Source organism: Agelaius tricolor, unplaced genomic scaffold (genome assembly GCF_023055355.1).
Source record: "Agelaius tricolor isolate 1412-34295 unplaced genomic scaffold, bAgeTri1.0.p SCAF_49, whole genome shotgun sequence".
NCBI classification, from domain to species: Eukaryota; Metazoa; Chordata; class Aves; order Passeriformes; family Icteridae; genus Agelaius; species Agelaius tricolor.
In genome coordinates, this window is record NW_027269309.1 from 399141 (window position 1) to 424743 (window position 25603).

General features: G+C 43.1%; 1 protein-coding gene across 1 annotated transcript in view; it reads right to left on the reverse strand.

Annotated features, from left to right (window-relative positions):
• Window positions 1-1560: 1560 nt before the first annotated feature.
• Window positions 1561-25603, reverse strand: part of UQCC1 (ubiquinol-cytochrome c reductase complex assembly factor 1) — a 47335-nt gene continuing 23292 nt past the window's right edge. Inside the window, exons 7-10 of the mRNA XM_071455409.1 lie at window positions 24576-24684; window positions 8207-8284; window positions 6720-6833; window positions 1561-3423 (exon numbers count right to left, since the gene is read on the reverse strand). Of these exons, the coding sequence (XP_071311510.1) occupies window positions 3289-3423; window positions 6720-6833; window positions 8207-8284; window positions 24576-24684 (436 nt within the window). The 3' untranslated portion in view covers window positions 1561-3288. The remainder of the gene's footprint in view (window positions 3424-6719; window positions 6834-8206; window positions 8285-24575; window positions 24685-25603) is intronic.

The window sequence follows — 25603 nt, forward strand, 5'->3', positions numbered from 1 at the left end:
CATTTAACCACCTAAAATAGAGAGTGGGCATTGAAGAGAATCAGATGACTCCCCTCTACTCCAAAACATCTCAAAAATACCAGCCTAAAGCAAGACACTTCCCAAGTTGGACCCTGAGAGGAAAAACATGCTCCTACTCTCCCATGGTGCAAAACAGAAGAGAGGAAAGACAGTGAGTGCTGATCCTTCTATCCACAGAGAGCAACCCAGGATCCAGCTGAAATCATGAATGCTTCCTAGGGGCTCATGTCTCTTCATTTTAAGACACCTGGAGAAGTTAAGAGTTAAGTTCTTTGGAATTCTAAGTGATGTCCAAATGCTGTCTATGAGGCAGGAGATCAGGCTGGATGGTGAAGTGGTTCCTTCCAGAAGAAATTCACATAGATATGTTCATTTAAATACAGTGAGTGCCTCTAAGCTGATGGTCTGAGACCACTTTCCAAAAACCCAACAGCATAAACAAAGAACTGTCCATAAGTGAAACACCTTCAATCATTCCCTCTGGAAAACTTTGAAAATAGGAAAAGACAGGCTTTACAATGTTTGGTTAAACCCCCTTTGTTCTGCTGCCCTTGAAGCAGAGCTGTGCATAGGAACCACTCACCTGCCAATCTCTGCTGCTGGAACACTGCAGAGGGCAGATTTTGCTACTGGGAATGTATTTTCTTTCCTTCTGTCTTATGTAAGATACTGGCAATGGCAGCTTCACCTCTTGAGAGCAACAGGGGTCACATTAAAATCCCAGAATGGGTTGGAAGGAACTTTGAAGTTCATCTCATTCCACCCCCTGCCATGGCAGGGACACCTTCCACTGTCCCAGGCTGCTCCAAGCCCTGTCCAGCCTGGCCTTGGAGAGGTCCAAGGGATCTCTTGGGGCAGCCCCAGCTGCTCTGGGCACCCTGTGCCAGGGCCTGCCCACCCTCACAGGGAAGGATTTCTTCCTGCTCTCCAATCTAATACTGTAGGATCCTGTCTGGGTAACCAATGACTGGGAAGCAAAGTCTTCCCTGGTCCTGCGTAGCCTCCAGTGGATTTTGCCTCTGTAACAAATTACCCTTTTAACTCAGAGACAGTATCTGCCTTGTTTTCTCACCAGGCCCCACACGCCCAAGCACAGCCCACTGCTGGCTCAGCCCTTCCAGCGGGTGGTGAAGGCATTTCATGGCCCAGGCAGGGATGTGATTACAGCCCTTTATCCTCACCCTAATAAAAGGTGCAGGGGCAGATGCCAACGACTCCAATCTGGCACCATCACTTGTGGAGTCTCCTGCCCATAAACACAGGGGAGGGTTCAGTTTGACCACACACTGTCCCACATCCAGAGCACAAAGGTGTTCTCCCCTCCAGGCCAGCCCAGGGATTCCAGCAGCTCTCCAGCCTCGATGGTGCTGTGCTCCCAGCCCCTGTTCCCATGGCATGGAGAACATGAGCTCAGGTTTAAATTACACAGCAGGAAAGGGGTTAAAGTTTAAATAACTGTTTTGTATATGAATTAATGTATGTAGTTTTGAGCCAAAATATCTACCATTAATTTTTCCACCTATTTCAGGAGCAGTAAGATACACAAAGTAAAGTTTATTTTGGTACTTGGTATACTTCACTCTCATTAAAAATAAATTAATCAGCAAATTCCTACACAGCTCAGCCTTCTTTTATGTAAATACAAGCCAGCTGTAATGAATTACAAGGTGTTATTATCTCACACACACTGTATAATACTTCACACATAAGAGGTTTCTCTGCTTAGCTCAGCTTTCAACAAAAGCATCTTAAATAAACTGCAAGCAAGTTGTTTGGGCTGTAATGTTTTCACAGAGAAGGGATACACCTCACACAGAGAGAGGGGCTCTTTACATGCCTCATTTTATAACAAGTTAAACTGAGGAAGCTCGTTCTGGAAAAAAAAAAGCCTTTTTTATACACAGAAGGCTCCCTAAAAGAAGATTAAAAAAAAAAACCCACAAGTCAGTGTTTGGGAGCCTCTATGCTGCATCCCACTGCTTTCTACACAGGGAAGAGATGGCAAATATTCCCCAACAGAAACACTTACAAAGAAAGCAACTTGAGAAGGAAGAATAGTCACAACCAGGCAAAGTTTCACTTTCACCAGACTAAGGAGTCACAAATTAAGGATTAAATTTGTAAATTAAGGATTATCACCTTCTATTTTTGCTTAATACTTTTATTAGGAATAAGTCCTGATTTTATAGGGCTTATTCTTATCAAAAGGACACATGGCACAGAAAACAAACACACAGCAATTTAACCCAGACTGACATTTATTATTGACTCAGATTTTGGACAGGAGAGAAATAAAAACTCTTTTTGCCACTGACCTGGAAACAGCCTGGTGAACCATCCACCCACACAGAGCACCTCAGCCTCTGCTGATCTCATCAGTGCAGCTCCTGCTCCCCTAATTACTGTATTTGCCTGCACAGCCATACAAAGTTTTCACTGGTGTTGAAGGATCTTGCTAAAACCCCCAGACTGCTGCTATAGGGGATGGAGGATGGCAGAGTCCTGTCCCAGGGACACAACAGGGATGTTCTTTTCATAAAGGAGTTCCTAGAAGACAATTCTACAAAGAATATGGAAGTATCAGCAAGGCAGACTGAACAACAGGTTCTGGGGCAGCTTTTAGTGCCAGCCCAGCCAGAACTGGGGTTTTAATCTCCCTCAGACAGCCAAAGTCACAGAGGATTGCTGGGGACTGTGCATTATTCTTTGCATTCTCTCACCCTTGTGCAACAGAACGGAGAGTTCCTAAAAGGGATTTTCACAGAAAACCCTTCAGAATGTTAAAGCAATTCTTAACTCCACTAATGCAAAGATGGACCATTCCATCTTGGTATCAGGCATTTAAAATATATACTTAATATCTAAGTATGCAAAGCTCAGATTTACAATTACAACCATTCAGGGAGCAGAGGACACCACTGTGTCTCTGAGTAGCAGCTCTTTAAACAAGGCAAGGGACAGAAATGTCTTTTTGAGAGAACTCTACATCATGGTGAATACCTGGTTTCCTAAAGGCAGAAGGCAGCTCTGTCCACATCAGCAAGGGCCCCTCAGGTCCATAAAAAGGACAGAGGTTCTTAAAACAATGAGCATTTATTTGCAGGTGAAGATTCGGGAGTACGGCTGTCCAGGAGGCTACCGAGGCACCACGGATGGGAGAGCAAATGAAAAGTTTTCCTTCCAACAGCAAACTGTTCTTCCCAACCACACAGCCTCAGCCCAGTCCCATTGCAGCCATGCTTCCCAAGCTGTTCTGGCACGTGGATCTCAGAGTCCTTCATCGTTGTAAACAGGGGACAGGGGCTTGAGGATGCTGCGGGCGTTGCTCTCCACCAGCGGCCGCCAGCTCACCTCGCCCGTGAGCAGCAGATCCTCCCCGCTCAGCGCGTCCAGGTGCTGCACCTGCAAGCACAGCAAGTCACTGCCACGTCCCCATGGCCCAGGCAGCTCCCTCAGCAGCTACACAAACACCTCGTTCCAAAAAAACAACACAACAGGGACATTTCAGCCTACTCTGCCATTTCTGTGAGGTGGACCTAAAACGGTCACTTCCAACTGCGAAGCGTCATGGGAAGGCCAGGATAAGGATCTGCAGATCCTCTGGAGTCACCTGCGTCACTGATGCCTCCTCTGAAGGTTTGGCAACAGGGCAAAGAGGAGCCAGCAAAGCTGCCATGAGTCACTTCATCCTCCTGGTGGTTACTGCAGGGAACACTGCCCAGGCCAGAACCCCATGCAGAGCTCCCACCCTGCACACAACCGAGGCTTCAGCTACAGAAAAATGGCCTGAGCAGCAGGGAACACCTGGGGATCATCACATCAAAGCACATGAGCTGGAAGAGGTGAACATGCAATGAATGCTCATCCTCCCAACAGAAGAATTCCCTGAATGGTTTGGGTTGGAAGGGACCTTAAAACCCATCCAGTGCCACCCCCTGCCATGGTCAGGAACACCTTCCACTGTCCCAGGCTGCTCCAAGCCCTGTCCAGCTTGGCCTTGAACACTTCCAGGGATGGGGCATCCACAACCCCTCTGGGCGAGATAGTTAGGATCTATTGTAATTTCAGGGAGAAATATAAGCAAAATAAAAAAAAAAAAAAACCCTCTCATCATATAGCAGAGGGTCAACTGGCTGCCACTGGTCACCCTAGATATGGGAAATGGGGGAAAAAAAAAGTCATTCAAGGATGAGTCAAAGACAATCCCACCACCATTAGCTCAGGAAGGCTGGGAGAGCTGACCAGGGGCACAGTACATGCTGTGCTGTCACTATGTTCTCCTCTGGCACCCACTAACAGCCACTGTTAAAGACAGGATCCACAAGAAACTGGGGACAACCTGGTACACAATGTTATAGAAACAAAGGATAATTGGACAAGGAGTTTCTCAACAGGGGAATGAATGACCCATGGTCACAGAGGGTCACACTGGGAAGCCACCTAAGCACAGTGTCCTGTTCCTGACAGTCACCACCAGCAGCTTCCCCAGGAGGAGTTAAACACAGCACACAATGCTCTCTTCCTTGTTCATTTTCCCTCCCTCTCAGAATCTGTTCATTCACTGATTTTGAGTCTGAAGTGTTGTGGATTTAATAGCCCTGGGCAAACTTTTCTTCCATAAATCTTGCCAGTGGCTTTGGAACCCCATGTGCAATTGCAGCATCCCAATCACCTGTGTCAATGCTCTGTCCCCACATTCCTGTGTCCCTGAATGCCTTTCCTTCCTCACCTTTCACATGCCTTCAGGACTTCCCAGAGATGTCTCCCATTTTTTCTCCCATTCTTTTTTTGGGCAGGGGATTCCACTCATTGCTACAAAAGGAGCAGTTTCACTGTCACCCTTAGTGCTCCTCTCTGAGCTTTCTTCAGGTAATGTTTGATCTGTTCTGGTGGTCAGCACCCAAACCAGATACATTGTTCCAGCTCACAATGATACCAGACATGTAAAACTGGCACCACAGCAGTATTTTATCCTCTATTTCTTCCCTAGTAGTTCTGAGGATTTGTTTTACATTTTTTTTAAACACTATGGAGTGCTGAACTGACATTTTTATAATAGAACTCAAAGCCTCATTCCTGTGTGCTAACAGTTCAGAGCTCATTGGTACCTATATAAAGCTGGGAATGCCTTCCTCAAGTGCACCACTTGTCTGCAGGAATGATCTGTCTGCATAGAACCTGTGCTCATTCCTCCCCAATGTGCCACATTTTCCTGCTTGATCACTCTTTCCTATTCAACTGCTGATTGCTTCAGACTTATCCTTTGCTTGAATATCCAGAAGTGCAACAAATTGCCCATCTGGCAAGAAATTATCCCAAATTACATACTTTTTATATGTGCTTGTCCCCAGCAAACTTTCCTACAGCTTCACCACTGAGCATCAGCAACCTTCAGTATTTAAGCCAGTCCCTCCCGAGAACTCTCTGGCATCCCCAAAGTGTCCTCAGTCCCTTAGGAAGCTCAGCCCCTTATTTCTCATTTTCTCAGACACAAACTTACATACTGTCTCTCCATACCTCTATCTGTTCCTGAATATGGTATTGGAAACATTACAGAGAATGATGTTGTGAAAGGTCTGGTCTTCAATTTCCTGTCCAACACCCTCCACTTTTACTCCATAACCTCTCTCACCCCCTTTCTTTGGTGCCCACATGGATTTTATCCCACCAACATTTCCTAGAGATCTGGTTCACAAAACTCCTCTGGGCTGAGAGGACAAACACTACTCAGTGCTGTCTCCTCCAGGTTGTAACTGAAAGAATCAGAAATAATTCTGGAAAACAAACCTGTTTGCTTCTTTTCCTCAAAGGTCACCAAGAGACTTTCAAGCTCTATGTGCTATTCCACTATGAGGAGAAGCCCAACTCTGTAACACTGGTAACAATTCTACAACAAATTTGCAGGCTATTTCTGGCACATTTTGTCAAGCCACTCTGTAGCACAGGTCCAGAAATAGCTGAGCAGGACTGCTTTCAATATTCCATTAATTTCTCTGCAGCCATTTGTCATCAAACTGCAGTAATGATCTGTTCTCTCTGGTGCCCAGGGACAGGATCCAGGGCATGGCTGGAGCTGGGACAGGGAGGCTCAGGCTGGATACCAGGGAAAGGCTCTTCCCCAGAGGGTGCTGGCACTGCCCAGGCTGCCCAGGGAATGGGCACAGCCCCGAGGCTGCCAGAGCTGCAGGAGCTGCCAGGGATGCCCAGGGTGGGGCTGTTGGGGGGTCTGGGCAGGGCCAGGGGTTGGATTGCATGATCCCAGTGGGTCCCTTCCCACTCAGGATGTTCTGTGATTCTATGATTCTTTAATTTATTCTGATAAATATATCAGGATAAATTAAAGAATGCTGCCTCTTGGTACAGATCAAGCACATTTTTGCAGCACTCTCTAAATATGGAAGCCAAGCTCACAGCTCTTATCTTAAACAAATGTAGGCAAATTAGTTTAGACCCTTCAACTCTTATGTGTACACTGACTAATATTATATTTCTTCTAAATAAAGGAAAAAAACCCCTGCCATGGGTGATCCTAGGGGTCCCTCCCAGCTCAGGACATTCCATGACTCTGTAATAAATATCATCCAGTTTTCAGATTTTTCCTTTCTTCTCCTTAAAAATGATCACTGAATATTAGAATCAGGTTTATTGATGAGAATGAGCTCAGGGAAGCAGTGGAAGCTGCCCGTGCAGGGCCGCACCTGTTTGCGCACGTACTCCACGAGCAGCTCCAGGTGCCGAGGGTCCTCACAGTTCCTGTTAAAAAGGTTCCTCCAAAGAGCTGATGCTAGAACACGATCATCACACAGGATTCCCTAAAGGGAAGGACAGAGGGGGATTAAAAACTGCATGTGAAGAAGGTCTGAACACGAGACACCCCCACTGGTGTACTTGGCCCCTGGCCACGGCACCTGCCCCAGAGCCCACAGCTGCCGTGGGCTCTGCACATGGAAAGGCAGCAACATCACTCTTTCCCAGAATGGAAAAACAGCCCTGGCCTTAAATTAATTTACAGAGCAGCCTGTAACCAACCAATTTTCTGGCAAGTTAATTTGGAAAAAACCTGGGTCAGGGTATTCCTAATGTCGGAGTTGATAACTGCATTTCTATGTTATGAAATATTTACCATAAAAATGGTGATCTTACAGAGAAGGCAGCACCACCTCATGGGAATGTGTGAAATCTATGACACTTTAAAAAGAAAAATTAAAGGATATTTAATCCAACGTTGCAAAACTGTAGTCTGGAGTTTGCTGTTTTTCTTTGCTTTTTTACTTTTCATTCTAAATGAGAGAGAAACCCTGCTCATCAAGAACTATCTAGATTTTTCCAGTTAAATCAAATTTTAGCTTTGGTTTATACAAGAACCACATCCATTAATGTTTTTTGTCCAAATTCTCTTGCACTTTTATTGTCTTTTTAGATTGTGTAGTGCTGTCACCACAGGCTCATAACTCCTGTCTTCTGCTGACACATTTACCAAAGGCAAATGACTTTAAAATATTCAGTTAAAAATTTTAAAAAGTCAACATTTGTCTTTGATCAAAGCAAACATTTTGTTTCCAAAAAGACTGTCAACAAAGCACAAGCAGACACATCCTGGTTATACTTCAAACTAGATTAAACCTTGCATGTGTAACACTGTCCACAATTCTATGAGGTTACATTTACAATATAATAATAAGCAAATCACTGTGCAAAAAATCCAATATCATGATGTGAATAAGAGCATCTGAAGAGCAACACTCACAAGAGCAAAAAACCCAATGTAATTGTATTTTCCTCTTGAAGATCCTGCAGACACTTGTGCAGAGTGGTGCTTTTGCCTCCCTGCCTTATTAGATACTGCCTGTAAATATTCTTGCATAGACTCCCTATAAATACTCTATAAATCCTCTCTTTGCTTTCAAAGTACAGCTGAGTACAGCAGGATTCAGACAGAGGAAATGACTTAGTGGTGGCCACTAAGGGATGGTGAAACAGCAGAAAGAACACCCTACCTTCCACACCCCTGGTTTAAATCCATATGCCCTGTGCAGTTTTCTTCTAAGAACTTTCATTCAAGGCTGCTTCCCTAATGTAATATTTCTCAAAAAAAATAGGCAGTGAATGTTTGCCCCACCTGGACTATTCTGTGTTCAGGAATTAGATGGTCTACTTGTACATTCCCTGGAAACAGCTTTCTTACCTCATCATATCCAAACAGAGCTGCATAGAAATTTTCTGCCATCCTTTTCAAGTCTTCTTTTAGAACAGTAGAATTAATCTGAAAAACAAACCAGAAAACCATCAGTAGAGGCTTTAAGGAAGAGGTGAGGAGAAAATATTCCCAGTTTCACTGTGAGTGGACAAAGAGCCACCAGTGCCCCAGCCCACCTGAGTGAGATTTGGCTGCAAGCAGGAGTCAGTCCCTCTGGAACCCCCCTGACACAGCTGAGCTTGGTGTTACCCAGCTCACAACTGGCAGGAGCATCCCAGCCAACAGCTCTGCCACCAGCTGCAGGAGGGGAGAGAAAATGCTGCTGGGGGAGTGTGAAGCACAGCCCAAGAGCATGGAGACCCCTCTGTAGTCAACTATTGAGCAGCTATTCCAGACCTTCATTCATTCATCCATAGAAACTCAAAGGTTTTTCAATGGTTTTTTTTGTCCCCAAAGCACAGACTGCAGGGATGGATGTGCTACTACAGTGGAAGTACAGGAATGCTAAAGACAGAGACACCACCCTGCCACTGCTCCTCCTGCACTGTTCAAACTGACTCTCAGCCAGCAAGAACATGAATTCTGCCTCCCCAGCATCTCTAGCAGCTCAGACTCCTAAGTTTTTGACTATGATTAAACTTCTTTCAGAGTCTGTGATGACACAGCAACTTCCCCCATGCTCTGTGTGACTCAGTCCAAGTTCCACACTGACCTTTAACTAAATTTAGTAATTGCTTCAGTGTTTGCTGGGTTGGCCTAAGCCACCCATTGATGTGAGAACTGACCCCATGTGAGCTTAAAATGGGACTGGACCAACTGCTGGGTGCAGAGGGATGGCTGAAATGCCCCCTGTGCATCTCCCTCACCCACACTGCCTGTTCCTCTTGCCTCTGCTCTTTACCTCTGCCAACAAAGTGATGCAGTTCCTCTCCCAAGGGCCCAGCTACACTTTGGTAAAGCTTCTTCTTTGTACTGACTCCCATGAGGGATCCAAGAGACACAAGGCATTTCTCTTCTACAGCTCTCACATGCTCCAGAAGTACAGAAGACAAGGCCAATAAGCCCTGCACACCAGCAGGACACTCAGGTGTGACACTGCACTTTGCAGAGACAGGATTCACACACAAGAGACACCAGCCCAGCACATCCACCACACTGGGAACCCCTTGTCCTGAATTCTCTCTCAGTATCTTTGTGAGTATTCACCTTGACAATTACACAACAGCTTTTCTATCAAAATAGGAGTTAGTTTCTGTCAAGTGAACAAATTTCCAGTTTGTATACTCTTCCCTTAAACCACTGTCTTTTTTCATCTGTTGGTTTTTATAGCAATGCACATAGTGCAAACACAAGGAAAATTCCTTTTATGTCAGTTACTCATATTTTTCCATTAATATAAACTATTAAAATTCATGCAGATATTTTATAGGCTATCAAGATTTGGAGACTGGTTATTACTGAATGTTTAAAAAAAGAACTAAACATAAGAAATCAGAGGGTTAAATGATGACTGCAACTTCTGTAATGACTTAATTAAATTTTTATTGAGTACATAAACTATGATGTCATTTCTACCCAACCATGCTCAAACCTTCTGTGCATGTCAGAGATCGTGGTTTTTCTCAATAGAACATACTTCTAAATAAGCTGCACTTCTACAGCTCTAATAAGGGGGAGCAGGTCTCATGTAACACACTCAATAAATTATCCTTCCATTTTAAACAAACAAATTCCATGAGTTATTATATATTTGCCACGCACTTTTTATGACATAATAAAAATGTTACCTCAAGGATTACTTAACACATACTACAAATGTTACAGCAGGCAACTGCAAGGGGCAAAGAAAACAAATAGTCCCATTACAGAGACAAGTCCTGGACTATACATCCCTGGGGAAGCAGCTTTCCCTACTAAAACCAAAGAGCAGCAGCTTTAGGTTAGCAAGAAACAGACTGATGAAGGAGATAAGCAAGTTAAACAAACATGGCAATAAATATATCTTAAAAGATAGTTTCAGATAAAAAAATCTGAGTTTGGGGATGGAGCTGTATCTTATGCAATGAAATGATATTTAAAGAAATATTGCAGTTTCTGAAGAATACAACTGGCATCAGTCAAGTACAAACACTGAAGGGAAAAAAAATCCTTCTTTATAAATCAAGAAAAATGAGCACATCCAAAGCAGTGTTTGCTGGAATTGCTTCCTCTTTCAAAGCTTGTACAAGTTCTTGCCACTGGCAAGTTTCAGGATCTGGTTGGTTGTGATTCTGCTGACTCTTCCACAGTTTGTTATTAAGAAGAAAATCTGCTAGAGAATTCCAAGTGAGTAATTGCTAATAACAAGGAAAAAATCAGTAACATCTGGAGCTCTTCTTGGGACTTTGCCCCTTTGCCTTCCTTGGAGCAGCCCAGTGCAGAGCTGTCACTGGACAGATTTATGGGCTGAGTGACACAGGACTGTATTAGTTCAAAACAAGGAACCCATTTTTGGTACACATCTCACCTTTACAAGACCTCTGAAACAAGGAAATGTACAGCTAACATTATCTCCCTGCTACAGGTCACAACTGTTCTCTGTGGGCCTTCCTCTGGGAGCCTTTCTGTTCTGCCTGTGGGACAACTGCAGCAAGCAGCTGCTGGATTTTCCATGTCACAGTGAAGAAACCATCTTCAGCCTCAGGGAATTCATGTGCATCATCCAACAGCCATGTGCTGAGGGTGACTCTGCAGCTCAGTCTCACAGAAGGTTTTGTATTCTAAGAAGATTTCTAGGGAAGTAAGAGCACAGTGCTCTCTTGCACTGCTGGCACATAGCAAAAGACCTAACACATGGCCATGGTGTTCAAAGTGAATGCTGCTCTGGAATTAGTCCACGTCAGTGTCCTCTGAAGGACCAAGAGCTTCCTCTGGAAATGAATCTCCTCCTCCTCCTCCCCACTTGCTTTGGCTCACAGTGCAGAGTAGGATCAGTGTGCACAGACTGGAAGGTAACAAATGACAGGGCAAGAGGAACAGCCTCAAGTTGTACCAGGAGAGGTTTAGATTGGACATGAAGGAAAAGAAACAACAGAAAGACTTTTAAAACACTGGCACAGGCTGCCCAGGGCAGTGGTGGAGTCATCATCCCTGGTTCAAAAATCATGTGGATGTGGCAGTTGAGGACATGGTTTGATGGTGAACATGGAGGTGCTGTTACACTGACTGATGGGGACTGGATGATCTGGATGGTGTTCCCCAATCTTAACAATTCTGTGGGCTCTGATGTGCTCTGCCTGCCCAGAGCCATCAGCCCAGGGGCTGAGGTGCAGCCCATCCCCTCAGAGCAGGACAGGGCATCCCTGGCAGTGTCACTGCACACCTGTGTCCTGCCAGCACTGCCCCAGCTGGGATGGCCATGGGCTGCACTGCCTTGAGCACTGCAACAGGAGTTTCTTTCTGCTTCAGCTTTTGCCAGCATGTGTTGCACCCTTAAGCTACTTTAACACATTAATCCTTCCATAGACTATAAAGCCAGAAGGGGCACTTCTAACTGCCTTGTACAAGCACTAGTCATTGAATTCCAGGCAGCAATTCCTCTCTTTAGGCTGTAAGTTATGCTTGAACTAGACTTTTTTATGAAGAGATTTCAGCCAGAAGAAATGATTAGATCATAGAACCTGACCCTCTGCATATCACAGACCATTACATTTCACCGAGTTCCCCCTGCCCTAAGCTCACTAAGTTGTGTTTGGCTAAAGCATATCACCCTCACAGTTGAACATGTGTATCTCATTTCATATTTGAATTTTCTGGCTTGGGTTTCCACCCCCTCATTCTCGTTATACCAATCCTGCTAGAATAAATAGCCTCTTCTGTACAATGTGTTTGCTCCTGTACCTGTACAGGATGCATGTGCCAGCAGAGTCATCTCTTCAAACCAGGACTGGGCTCTTCCAGGTGTCACACCACACCAGCAGCACCCTCCTGGAGTGGTCAAAGTTGCAACAGCAAAGCAGTGGTTTACGCTGATACAGTACAAATTAATCCATCCCTTGTGCAAAACAAGTTCCACAGGTCTGAGTACACTCATCTTGTCATGGCTGAGTCCACTCTGGGGGCTTCTGCAGCCCCACTACCATAAACATCAGCCACTCTCACTGACACTTCTGACTGCTGGAGCAGGAATATCAACAAAAGTTCCTGAAGGAGATACAGGACTGAACTTCCATGGTAAAAAATGCCACTCCACAAATATTTAGGTTTTTTAATGCCCCCTCTCTCAAGCTGGAATAGGACAGAATTACTTGTAATATGGTTTATGTTATTTATAAATAATATATAAGCACTCGCAGTTATATATGGGCTTTTTGAGTGTTTGCTCAAAACACTGTGTTAAAACACACATGACATTAAATGGGCAAACACAGCCCTTTTATTTCATCCTGTAACATCACTACTGCTTGCAGGACAGTAATTTCAACATGACTGAGACTGTAGCTAGAATCAAAAAGATTAAATTAATAAAAAAGATTAGGAAGAGTCCTGTAGCAAGGGGCCATAACAGCCAGTTCCTTCAGGCACATACTTGTGAAATGACAAAGGTATTAAAGAAATTATTTTTCCAATCTTCAATTTTTGAGCCTTTTATTAACTGCTCTGCTACTTTGTCTGCAAAGCAGATCACTGCTTGTAATTAGCCACAGCTTGAGTCCCGTATGTTTTAAATATTAACTCTTCTGACAAATTCTCTATTTTTTAATTAGAAGTAATTTTGTAATACACCTCCATAATCATTAACTTCAGAGAACAATCTTTAAAGCCTTCTTCAATATTCAGTGATAACCTAGCACAATCTTCTTTTAACCTAGACAAAAGGTAAATGTTGGGTTGTAGCAGAACCAGCTCCTGCCAAAATCTTCAATCCATAAAATACACCATGTTAATGGAAAAAGTTGTGTGTGCTCTACCTTCACAACAATTGTGCAATCATCAATAAGTTATACAACATTACCTACATCTTTCAGCAAAAGCAGATGCTCACCCCTACCTTTCTGCTACCCAGAAAATGAGATTTGTTCCCATCTTGCAGTTTATTAATTTGGAAGCTCTGCCATGGTAACAGTTACAGATGCAGAGCAGATCACAGTACAATCTGAACTGTATTCAATGGCTTACTCCAAATTCCTGCTTCCCTGCAGAACGTGGCTGGCAGAGTTCACTGATAACTTCTCAAGAGAAGGATCAGGGAGAAGAGGTCAAATTGCTGTGCTCTGTCAAGTTGTGCTGATTCTCTGTAAGGTGAGCAGCTGTCAAGGGATTTTCTTGTAATGCCTCTTGAAAAACCTAGTTGCTAAAAGCCTAAAGCTAACCAATGTGTTTCTGAACACACCAGAATCAGGAATTCAGCCTGATAAACTGATAAGGGCTATTTCAGAACCAAGTTTGAAAGAAGCACCTGGAGAGACAGCAGCAAAGGCAGATAAATCATTAAGCACTCATTAACCATGAGCACTCACAGAGTTCCTGTAAAGCTCCAGCTCCTCACTGAGTCAAACCTCAGGGCCTGTCAGGAAGTGTCACACACCAGGAACACTGACCAGACCAAGGGGCCACCTACCAGGGTATCCTGCCTTCAACAGCAACCAGAATCCCTGAGAAAAGGCCAAACCCTAGAAAAGCTGATATATACTCCCTCCAAGGATTCTCCCAACTAATTTCAGCTAAGGATACTTCCCAACTCTTGCTATTTGTTTAGAGAGTAACCTCCAAAAGGTCTCCATGTCCAGCAGCTTGTGCAGGGAACTTTCTGCACTCACCATGTGCTTCAGCAAGAAGCACCCTGGTCTGCTACCCCCAAGGAGATCAATCTCCTCCTGTGGGCCCCCTGAAACTGGCTCCTGCTGGCTGCATCTGCTGGCCCAGTCTTTCCACAGGATCAGGCAGTGAATTGCTCCATCACCTTCTCAGAGCACTCAGGATTCTGAGGGTCAGAGAACGATCCCAGACTGGTTTGGGTTGGAAGAAGGGACCTTCAAGCCCATCCATTTCCACCCCTTGCCATGGGCAGGGACACCTTCCACCAGACCAGGTTGCTCCAAGCCCTGTCCACCCTGGCCTTGGACACTCCCAGTCCATCATATTCCAGATGTGATCCACCCATAGAGAAAGGCTTCTGAAAACTTACTAAAAGTCAAGAACAACAAAATTCCAGGGATCATAAAGTGCTAAACTAAATTAAACATCTTAGCTAACATTACCAGGGCTGCAGAGACAGGAAAGGTGACATCCATTCTGAAAAGTCTTTCAGCAGAAACAGATAAGTACAAATTAGTAGAAAATACAGTAGATGAAAGTAAAAATCACAGTTAATTATGACCAGTAATATTCAATGCTGATAAAGGTACTTGTAGTAGGTGTTTAAAAAAAACTCCATAAAACCTATTTAACAACATGCACACATTTGGCAGCTACAGTTTTGAAATGGATCTTTAAGAGAAAAAAATTAAGTTGAACAATTCAATAGTGAAGAAAAAGATACATAAATTTTAGGAATTATTATGAAAGGAATATAAACCAAAAGAGGAACCCTATTCTGCATAAATCCATAATGTACTGCATATAAAATGGTGTGCATAATTGTTAGCTTTTGATCTCTGAACAAATCTAAAAGTAGGAGAAAACACACAGAAAAGACCATGATGACATGATGACACATAGGAGCAAACACTCAAGAAACTTTTCAGGATGAAATGAGGAAGAAGAGATGATGGAGAGGCAAAGTCACGACTGGTATCAAGCAGATAAACAAAGAATTATTGTCCACTGTTTCTCATTAAAAAAGATGTAGAAAAGCATCTAATGAAATGATGAAATAATATTTTAAAATATAGGTGTTTTCTCATGCAACGCATTTAAGTGGCAGGAGTCACTGCCACAGGGCATTAAAGAGCAAAAATGATGGAAGAGGTAACAAAGAGCTGCACATTCCTGGAGGATTCCTGTCAGTGATCCCCGTGCAGCTCTCAGGTTACTCGTTAGTGAATGCCAGGAGAATGTACCAGAAGGAACTGACCCACAGTTCTGTTTCTTATCCTTTATCCCAAATATCTCTGGTCATTGGCAGCCACAGCACACACTGGATCTTCATCTGACAGCAGCAGGAGCTCTGAACATGCTCAGCTTTGTCCCTTTTTTGCTGACCTTTGCAGATATTGCTGGTATCTCTCCTCTCTGGGTCTCTGTCCTTTCCTGCCCTGACTTCCAGCAGATCAGGCACAGCTCATTAGATGATCCTGGACACCAGACATCAGATCACTTTGCTGACTTGGCAGGAATTTCACCTGAAAAGTGCTAGTGCTATTAAAAACCCTGCTCCCTTAGCATAGCCTTTAACACCCTCATGGGAAGAGGCTACATTTTATGTAGCAATATGAGCAAGAATGATCCCGCTCATACCAAACAGGTCATCCTCCCCTAGGGGAAAAATAGTTAAGAACACAAAAAAACCATTTTTTCTCCAGAATTTGGGACCAGGACAAGCTTCTGTTGGAGGGGAACAGCAAGGCACCCATCTCCTCTCCTAAAAAAACTGTCCAAAAAATGTTTGTTTCATTTCAAATGGAGTGACAATTGCTAGAGTCCATACAATTTGTCAGCAATTAACCAGCCTAATTCTTACTGCTACAACCTTCATCCAGTGACAGAGGCCAGGACAAAGGCAAATACTCACAATTACTATCACCTTTTCAAATTCATTTCTGTATGCCTGGCAGACTGGCTGATTTGTGTTTGCTCCATCAGCCTCCCCACTCTCTCCTGGCAGGGCCCTGCTCGTACGTGACCTGTTTGACATTCTCCCATCAGTTCCACATTTGGGTAAAATTCTAATTTGAAGTCACATTGCTTTCACCTTCTACCAATATTCTGCACCTTCTGGTTTCAATCATAAGCTGAGAAAAACCTGATTTCCCCAAGCATTCCTCCTCCCCAGGGCTTCAAACACACACAGGCCACAGAACAGTTAACAGTTAAATATTTTCTTGCCAATATTTTAAGAGTGCAGAAGGTTCCAAATTGCTGGTAAAATAAACAATGCCAGACTGTGAAAACTCCTGCCTGCCATATACTCTGATGTTAACAAGAGTTTCTTTATTACTGTAACCTTTCAGAAGAGAACAAAAATTATTTCTCTACCCTAGTTCTGCCCTCAAGTAAAAGGCAAAGGAGGAAAGCGAACCATGAAAAGGCTGCATGGTAAGATATTGTGAGTTTTCCATCTTACTTCTGCATTTCATTCAGATTCGATGCTGCTGTGAATAAATAAACTTCCAGAAGATCCTAAAAACACGGGCAAGGATTTTTCCTTACACAGTTTCCTGAATAACACAGATTAAACCTATATATGGGTTATCTTCCCTCCTACAAGGACATAATAAAACAGGAAATACTAAAAGGTAAATTTAGGATGCTCTCGAGGAGACACATTATTTTTAAGCTCTTGGTACCTGGCTTTGTCCTCTGGGGCTTTAGTCCTGTATTTCTACCAATTACAGGGGCTCTGACACTTCCCCACTTTTAAAGAATGAAGTCTTCAAACAGCCCCTCCAAACAGAATTGCTGGTACTCAGCATCAATGAGACAAGTGACTCCAAAGCTCAGGGGACACCCCCTAAAACCCCTGCTCACCCACAGGCCTGCCTTCTGCTCCCTGCCAGGTCCTTCTGCATGCCCAAGCCCTGTGAAAACCCTCTCAGACCAGGGTTGTTCATTTTACATTACAGACCAAGACCGCAGTGACCCCATCTCCCATCCATGACAGCCCAGCCATAAAATTGTCCCTTTTGTGTGCATTTACTCTCCTGGCCTCAAGGCCCCCTGACTAACTTGAAAATCAACATGATGAACACTTTGCTACCAACTAAGAGAGATCTCCATGATTAGATATGCTGGTATTTTAAGCTTTGGCATTATTTCCTGACCTTTGAATGAAATAAAAACATTCAAGCTCTTACGGAAGTGTAATCGGAATTAACTAATTAATAGAGACAAAGCAAGTGCTGTGTAAGACCAGGAAGAGAAGAGGAAGACTGAGGACAGAAAAAGGAATAGAATCCATTGAGATTCCCAGAATGGAAAACAGAAAAGCACCTCAGTATCCCTAGGCTGTACAGAAGTTTCCTATGCTGTTGCTTTAGTAGGGTTGTAAAAGAAACCAGAGGAGTCAGCAAGTGTGGAAGCAGGCACTGGGATTGCTGCAGGGATTGCACTTGCACTTCCTGATCATTATCTTTTCTTCTCCTGTGGGAGCAAATAGCAAAGGCAGTCAAAAAAAAATAAAAAAGTTTCAAAGAGCTACCAGTTCTGTAAATGGATAAAACGGGTCAGAGAACTCAGAAAATGGAAGCAAAAAATAAACAAAGCTCCAGCAATAAAATACAAGACTCACTCCTGAAGTGGAAGAAGATATCAGTGACTTTCTATCTGCAGAGAAAAGCACAAGCAACAATGTGATTAAAATGTATGGGAACAGCAGAGAAGCTCTCAATGGTTTGTTTGGCTCGATTTAGAACAGACTCTGGTCTTGGCATTATTTCTGTTTTTATGGAGGAGCTTGAAAGCACATTCTGGGGGAAGAACTTTCCCTATATAACAGACACAGAGTAATATAACACTGAAAAATACATAATTCTGAAGAAAAGGTATCTCTAGAAAAGGTGCCACAAGGCAGCTTCCAGTGTAATTCCTGCAGGCACTCAAGCAAGGCACAGAACATGCCAACAACATCACCTTACAGTAACAGGATCCAACACATCTGGGAAATTTAAATTGATTTTTTTTGTGTCAGAATTGATTTTTTTATGCCAGAAAACTGGGGCAGGCCGTCTGAAGAGAAACCAAGCATTTATTATACCTTGATTTCAATACCAGCTATCCTCAGCATGGCCCAAACATTCCACCCAGGTGTGCTGGTTCCACAGATGCTGTCTCTAGAACAACTACATAACAAACAACTTGAGAAAGAGATCCATATTTCAAAGCTCCACGTGCTGGTAAAGCTACATTTGCATCATTACAGTTTGTTCCAGACAGCATCACAGCTGAGATAATTCAAGGTAACATTCCATGCACGTGCACTATCCTAGATATTTAAGTTATTAAGATTTCCAGAATCAAATTTACTGAATTTCCTCTGGAAAAGTACCTACTATTATTCATCCATGAAATGACAAAGTACTGGAAACTTAAGTGTGAACTTTCAAGCTCTTTGAGAAAAGATCAAGGGTTGATTAACTTTTTTTGGTGATGTTCTTGAAACAGTAACTTCAGGTAAAACTAATTGTACAATGTCTGGTATCCTATTTTAAGAAAGCCACAAAAACTATACAGAACAATTTTCTATCTCACTACTTTGGCAAGGATTTAGTTTCATTGTTGTTTTTAAAGGGAACTAGAAACTGGTGAAATTTTATATATTCCAACTGGTCATCAAAAATCGTAACATTTTTCTCCTTAAAATGTCCTGGTAAAGCATTTCAAAATATACATAGATAATTTAAAACTCAAACTTCTCTTCTTTAGTTTTATAGGTATTTAAAAACCTTTTTCAACTGTACTGAACACTATCCTCTGTCTCCTATCCCAGTCCATTTCCTCAGATAAAATCAATACCTTCTCTGCAATGTTTTGCTTCAGTACATTCCCTTCATCTCAACTCCCCGTTCCAGCCCCAAAATACTGCACCCACTTTCCTCCTGCCCCATTCTCTCTCAAAAATGTAGTTTCACTCCTGTGCATCCAAAACTGACTCCATGACTCCCCATCAGATTTTAGAGGCAGGCCTGGAGAGGACCCCTGGACATCCCAGGGCAGCAGCTTCCCACTTCAATTCATACAAAGATCAAGTTCTATTTCAAATTTGTATCCATTTTACACCCTGTCCTCTCATCCTCTAAAGCCATTCTACAACTTGCTAGTCTCACCCTGACCATGCCTTCTCAGTCTTTAGTCACAAGGCTCAAACTTTTTGTTCTCCACAGTAAGAATAACCTAAACAGAATTAAACTGAGTTTAGGAAATTCTGTAGCTCCTGTAAGGGAAATAAGCATTTTTAATCAACTGAAATTTTCTAATTATGAAAAGAGTATCAAGACAGAAAATAGTGCTCAAGTTCCCAGAGCCAATTTCAGCTCTCAGTTACATGTATTGATTCTGATGCTGTTACTTCAGATGTACATGAGTGTAATTGAGAGCAAATTATGGGTCACTGGGTATAAACAGCTCCAGCTAAAAGTGTAACAAAGGCTGTATTGTGCTACACACAGCAGAGCCAATAAACGAATTCAAAAGACACCTAGATGTGTTCCTGGAAAAAAAAGGGGGTAGGAGTCTAAATGGTCTGGTGGGAAAACAGGAAAGTGAGATTATGACAAATTAAAACAGATTTGGCACACTGGGCTGGACAGCCCCTCCTAGTCCTATCTCTTTTAGAACATTTATTTATTATAAAATGAATGGGTGGCTTTTAGAACATTTATTAATTATAAAATGGATTGTCATTTTGCACTGAAAACAACTTTAATTCATTTCAGCAGCAGAATGCCACCACCACAAACATGCCCAAGGCAGGTAAAGTGAGCCTGCAACCAGTTACAAGTACTGGAATAAAGCCTGGTGGATCTTTCTGAGACACCACAGGATTTGCACCCAAAAGTATTAGTGGGGGGTGCTTGGAGGAGGGAGAAGGAGTGTGGAGGTTTTTTTGGGTTGGGACTTTTTGAGTGGTTGAAAGTCTGTTATTTATTTATTTAACCCTCATATCTCCTGTCCTGTTATCAGCTGAAATCCTGTTCCAGGGAATACCTACATGTCCTTCCTATCAACTCTGCAGCTTCATCTAAGGGTATTAAAACACACTTAAACTTTTATCACAACTTTTAAATCCACCCTGTTACTAAAGCACAATACTGATATCAACCAGGTTAATTCTCAGGTGGCTCCAGAACTCCCTTAGGGAGAAAACAGCAGCAATGTCCAGTCCTGAGAGAATTCCCTTTGCAAACTGGTGAGGCAGCTGCCAGCTTGCACAGTGTAAATCTATTCCCTGCAAGCCACGAGGTGGAGATCTCTGGCAAAGCAGGATCCAAAGGAAGTCTTTTACCCAGCCTAATGTTACTATTAACACTTGGAGCCATTGCATCAAGCCAATTTTTCTGTTTGTTTTTAAAGTTTGATAGAAATGTCACTAGTGGAAAAATTAAGTAAAGAGCACTGGTTAGCCACAGAACTGGACACACCTGGCTGCAAACCCACCAAAAGAGACTGACTTCATTAGTACTAGGGACAGCAGAGTAAAATTTATATCTGAAATATGCCTGCACCAGTAGAATTTGCTGAGGCCACAGACTCTCTGTGTGTTTTTACAGCTGTGTCAAGTTTGGGTTTCTGACTCTTGCCGACATTCAGGAGTGCTGAAGGAGCTCAGGCTAACAGGTCCCAAAACTTTGTAGCAGAGATTTAGATCTCAGCAGTTTTAACAACCAGGTTTTGAAATAATACAAACTCAATTTGGAGCTGGAGCTGATGTAAATTTGCAGTTCAAATGCTTTACATTCTACCCCTTTTGGCTCCAATGAACCAGTTAAGAGCAGATGGCACATTTCAATAAACCATCAGCATCACCTCAGGAATACAGTGTCCATTTTCTGCATCAAGTGCCAGCATTGTTGCTAGACTGGAAGCAAGCTAAAGAACTGCAACTTTGTATGTCAGCAAGTTAAACTAATTGCATCCAGGCAGCAATTCCACCCAGATGCTCTGTCACTTGTACCACAATACAGGAATCAGAGTTAAATCTTTACCTCTGATACACTGCATGAGAGAAAAGGCAAAGAATGTAATTTCCTAACCTTCTAGGATCTATGCAAATGAAAATTTAGTTCTCTGAATGTAGTCAGTAAAGTTTCTTTTCACTTATCTTATTTCTGAGAAAGACTCAGATTCTGAAATTTAAGAGCATCAACACAGGAACATTAGTGTCATCTTCTTTTTATCTACTATTGTTGACGTGTTTGACCACCTTCTTTTGGAGGCAGAATATTTACTGATTGCAGGACTACATTACTTGAAAATAGATTGCTGGTATACATATCCTTCCATCAGGTCACAAACCCTCTGTCATTACCTCAGCTTCAGTTTAAAAAAATCATTAGGGATAAAGAGGTCAAGATGAATAAAAAGCATGTAGCACTTGGGAAACTGCCTTTTATTGGTCACTCAAAACTCCTTGCAATTGCCAAAGGTGAGAAGTGAGAAAGATTTCAGTCAGGGTACAGCTCTGTGAAGGGAAGGAAGGTGAGTGGAGAAGAGTGAACAAGCATGGAAAAAACAGGAACTGCCTGTGCAGGGGCATGAGTGAAGTGGGATATGAAGCCAGAATCACTGGCAAAGACAAAGGAAAATGAAGCAGTGACAAGGAGCAAGGGAACTGGTAACACCTTCAAACATCAAGGCAGAGATAATTTTCATCTAACATACAGTAAATATTACCAGAAGAGACCAAAAAGTTTATTCATCTCAACAAAATCCCAGAACTTTTGGGTCATCCCATTCCACCTCCTGCCATGGCAGGGACACCTTCCACTGTCCCAGGGTGCTCCAAGCTCCATCCAACCTGGCCTTGGAAACTTCCAGGGATCCAGGGGCAGCCACAGCTGCTCTGGGCACCCTGTGCCAGGGCCTGCCCACCCTGACAGGGAAGAACTCCTTCCACATGTCTGACCTAAATTCCCTCCCTTTCATTGTGAAGCCATCCCCCCCTTGTCCTGTCACTGCAGTTCCTGAGGAAGGGTCCCCCTCTGGCTTCCCTGGAGCCCCTTCAGACTCTGGACAGGTGCTTGGAGGTCTCCACACAACCTTCCCTCCTCCAGCCTCAACAGCCCCAACCTTCCCAGCCCATCTCCATAGGGGACTGACTACAAATAATGACTGAAAGATCGGGAATAAATAAAAGATTAAAAAACCAAACCAAACCAAACCACTGCAGATAACGAAAGCCCTCCCCAAGACTACAGTGAAGAGAACATTCCTGATTTCCAAATTTACCCCCCAGGAGAGTCCACTCTGCTTTCTCACCCCCCCTCAGTGCCTGCTCAGGAGTTCACTTCTCACCCAAGGAGGCTCATTAAACCAAGGGGCCCCTGTGCAGCTCAGCTGTACTAAATACACCCAGGTGTAACTGCCTTGCAGATTAATCCCTGAAATGTGCAGCTTCTTCCTCTGAGCATCTGCTATGGCCACGTAAAGGCTGTGTTAGCACCAGGCCACAGTCTGGTGACTTACAGGAATCACAGCAGGGCAAGCTAAGCACACTGGAGATTCCACTGCAGGGTCATTCCTACAAGGACTGCACAATTTAAATTCAAGGGTGAACTGACCACATGCCTAACTTGACAAGGCAGGGAATAAATGGCATTTCTGCAACTTCAGAGCTCCTTGCAGTTGCATCACACAGCAACCATGCTGCTGCAAAATGCATGTATAAACACTTCAGGGTACAGACTGGATAAAAAGATAAAGACACTGATAGGTTTTTTTATACTTCAAGGAATTTTGTGGAGAAATGGGATAGTTTAGTTTGCATAAATGGAAACCCTGTGCATCCCTTTAAAAATAACTGACTGCAAACACTATTTTTTCCCCTAAAGTTTACTGTAAAGCTCTCAATGCAGGCCTAACCTGCAGCATTCTTCACTTTGGAGCCCTGCATGGCTTGGAAGGGCAGCAAACAGCCAGCTCTGCTCCTCTTTTCTGACTGCTGCTTCCTACCCTGCACAGAAATCTACAAGCCAGCACTTTGTTCATATAAGACAAAATTAGGGACAAAAGAAACAGACAAATAATTTTCTTTTCCAAAGGTCATTTTCTCCATGGAATCAGACAGATACTTTCAGGTATACATATCCTTCCATCAGGTCACAAACCCTCTGTGTGGAGGGTCACTTTGGAAGGCGACATGTTTGACTGGAGTTTGTTTTGGATTTGGGGGAATTTTTTTGCTTTTCAAGAAGAAGAACCTTAAATTTACACCCAGAGTAAAGATCTGAGCTGTGTATAGCTCCTAGAGAAAGCAGAATGAACCAGAGATATGATATGGAAGGCATTGGATAAGGACAAAAAATGCAGAAGCTCTTTCATTCAGTTTTTTTCTCCAGTACATCTGATTTTTTAGGCTCATTCACACTGCCCTACCAGAAAGAGGAGATTCCCACACTGGAATTTATCTAAGCACATTAACATAGCAAAAAATCCTCAGATATACGAATTTAAATTTAATTCAAAGAAGATTAACAGGATGTCTTGTCTTTAAGAGCAATGTGCAACAAAGTAAAGCTACAGAAGTCCCAACAACTAGGAACAAATCCTACTGCTAAAGGAATAACTGAAGTTATACCAGAACCAACACCTTCTAAAACCTCATACAAAATACAGAATCAGAGAGAAACTTCTTGAATTTCTAATGTGATTGCATCCCAAATCCTAACTCACTGGTTAATTCCCTTGTCTGGCACCACCAGGAACATCCTGGCAGCTTCTCCAATAGAACTGACAGCTAAGGCTTAACAAATAAGGAATTAATTATTGCTATATGAAAACTGTCACTTCTCTAACACTGAATCACTGAACAGTTCTCTTCCTTTTTGACAACACAGTTGTTGCCAGCCCTGTTCTCCCACAGAAGTGCCCTGAACACAGGCAGCCTCACCTGCATCAGGTCTGCTGTCACCTACTTCCACTGCCTCTGCAATGCCTTCTCTTCAGGCAAACACCAACACAGGACTGGAGAAACACTTCTTTTTTTTGTGATAAAGATTAGGTATAGTGAAAATCCAAAATTAAAGATACACTAAGGACTAGGTATAGTCATGTGCAGGAACTTGACAAAAATCCCTTGTTGATTAACTTCCCTTTTACCACTTTAGATACTTAGAACACTCAGAGCTCTTCTGGAATTACTGAAGTTGTTGCTATAGATTTGGCACCAGTCACATTCCTCCCTACCACAGCTGCTTATTCTTATCCCCTTTCTGTTGTAGCAGCATCCATTCCTGCAATCACATGGCAAATCATGTAGGAAATGAATCAATTTCAGACAAATCAATACCTTTATCCAGGCCACAATGCACTTTCAGAAACAAGGACAGTGGCTCAATACAGCAGCTGAGGGAATGAATGGTCAGGAGTGAGGGCTGCAGGTACCAGCTTAAGCTAGAAAAGGAATCAACCAGGTGGATTCTCGGGCATTTTTCTAAGATATTTAAATCCAAAAGAGCATTGAAATATGAAATCATGAGGATTAACACCAGCAGAGAGGACTTACCCCCATCACCTTCCCACGCTGTTCCACGTCCTCCCACATGCAGTGCACGATGTAGCGGCACATGTACTTCCCCGTGCGGCCCTCCTGCTTCAGCCGCACCAGGCACATCCTGCAAGAGCACACACCACTCAGCTCCTGGGCTTTTTGTAAAAGGGAGAGAGTAAATTAAATACATTCCAGCTCACTGAAGATTTTTCTTACAGTGTATGTTTGTGATCAGGAGGAAAATACTACCGGGTTTTAATTTTTTTTTTTAATAAACCACTACAAACATTTCCATTCTGGACTCAGGAGCTGCATCTGCTGGATTTTGGCCAATCCAGCTATGGAAGAGTGACAGTGGACTCTATTCTTACTGACAGTACTGTAATCTAGTTAAACACTACTGCAACCTAAATTCCTCAGCCTTAAGAACACCTCACCCTCTGGAGCAGGAACACATGGCTTGTCTAATCCCAGGCTCCAAGCCAGCTGTAGCTCAGTTGGTCACTCAAGTGCTGTAAGAGCCCAACTAGCCAAGCTGGGAAAGCTTAAGCAAGTTACAGACTTCAACCAATCCACATTAGCAATGTCCTAAATTACTTCAACTACAGGGGTATTAGGATACATGTCCAGCCACCTGGCAAAACCTCCCCGTGCAAGACCAGCTCAGAGGTTTGTAAGTGCACTGTGAGATCTTAATGAGAACATCAGGTTGAGCTGTTTTACTTTGTTTTTAAGCACTAAACCCACTTAAAACTTCATTGCTGCTGTTCTGTCTACAAAATAAAAGAATAATTTTATTTTGCTTCTTATAAAACATCTGTAAAGAGCACAAACTGAAGCCCAGGCTGATTGCTCAGTGGGCTGGGACCAGTCCTGTCACCTGTCCCATCTTCTCTACCTCATTCAGCAACTCCTGTGCTCAAAGACAGAAGTGCCTGTCCAGGACTGACTGACTGCAGATGAGGTGATGCTCAAATACTGGAGCTCAGAGAATTCACTGCTTTTCACAGGCATGCTAGGAAGGAAACTGCTCCCTGTAAAAC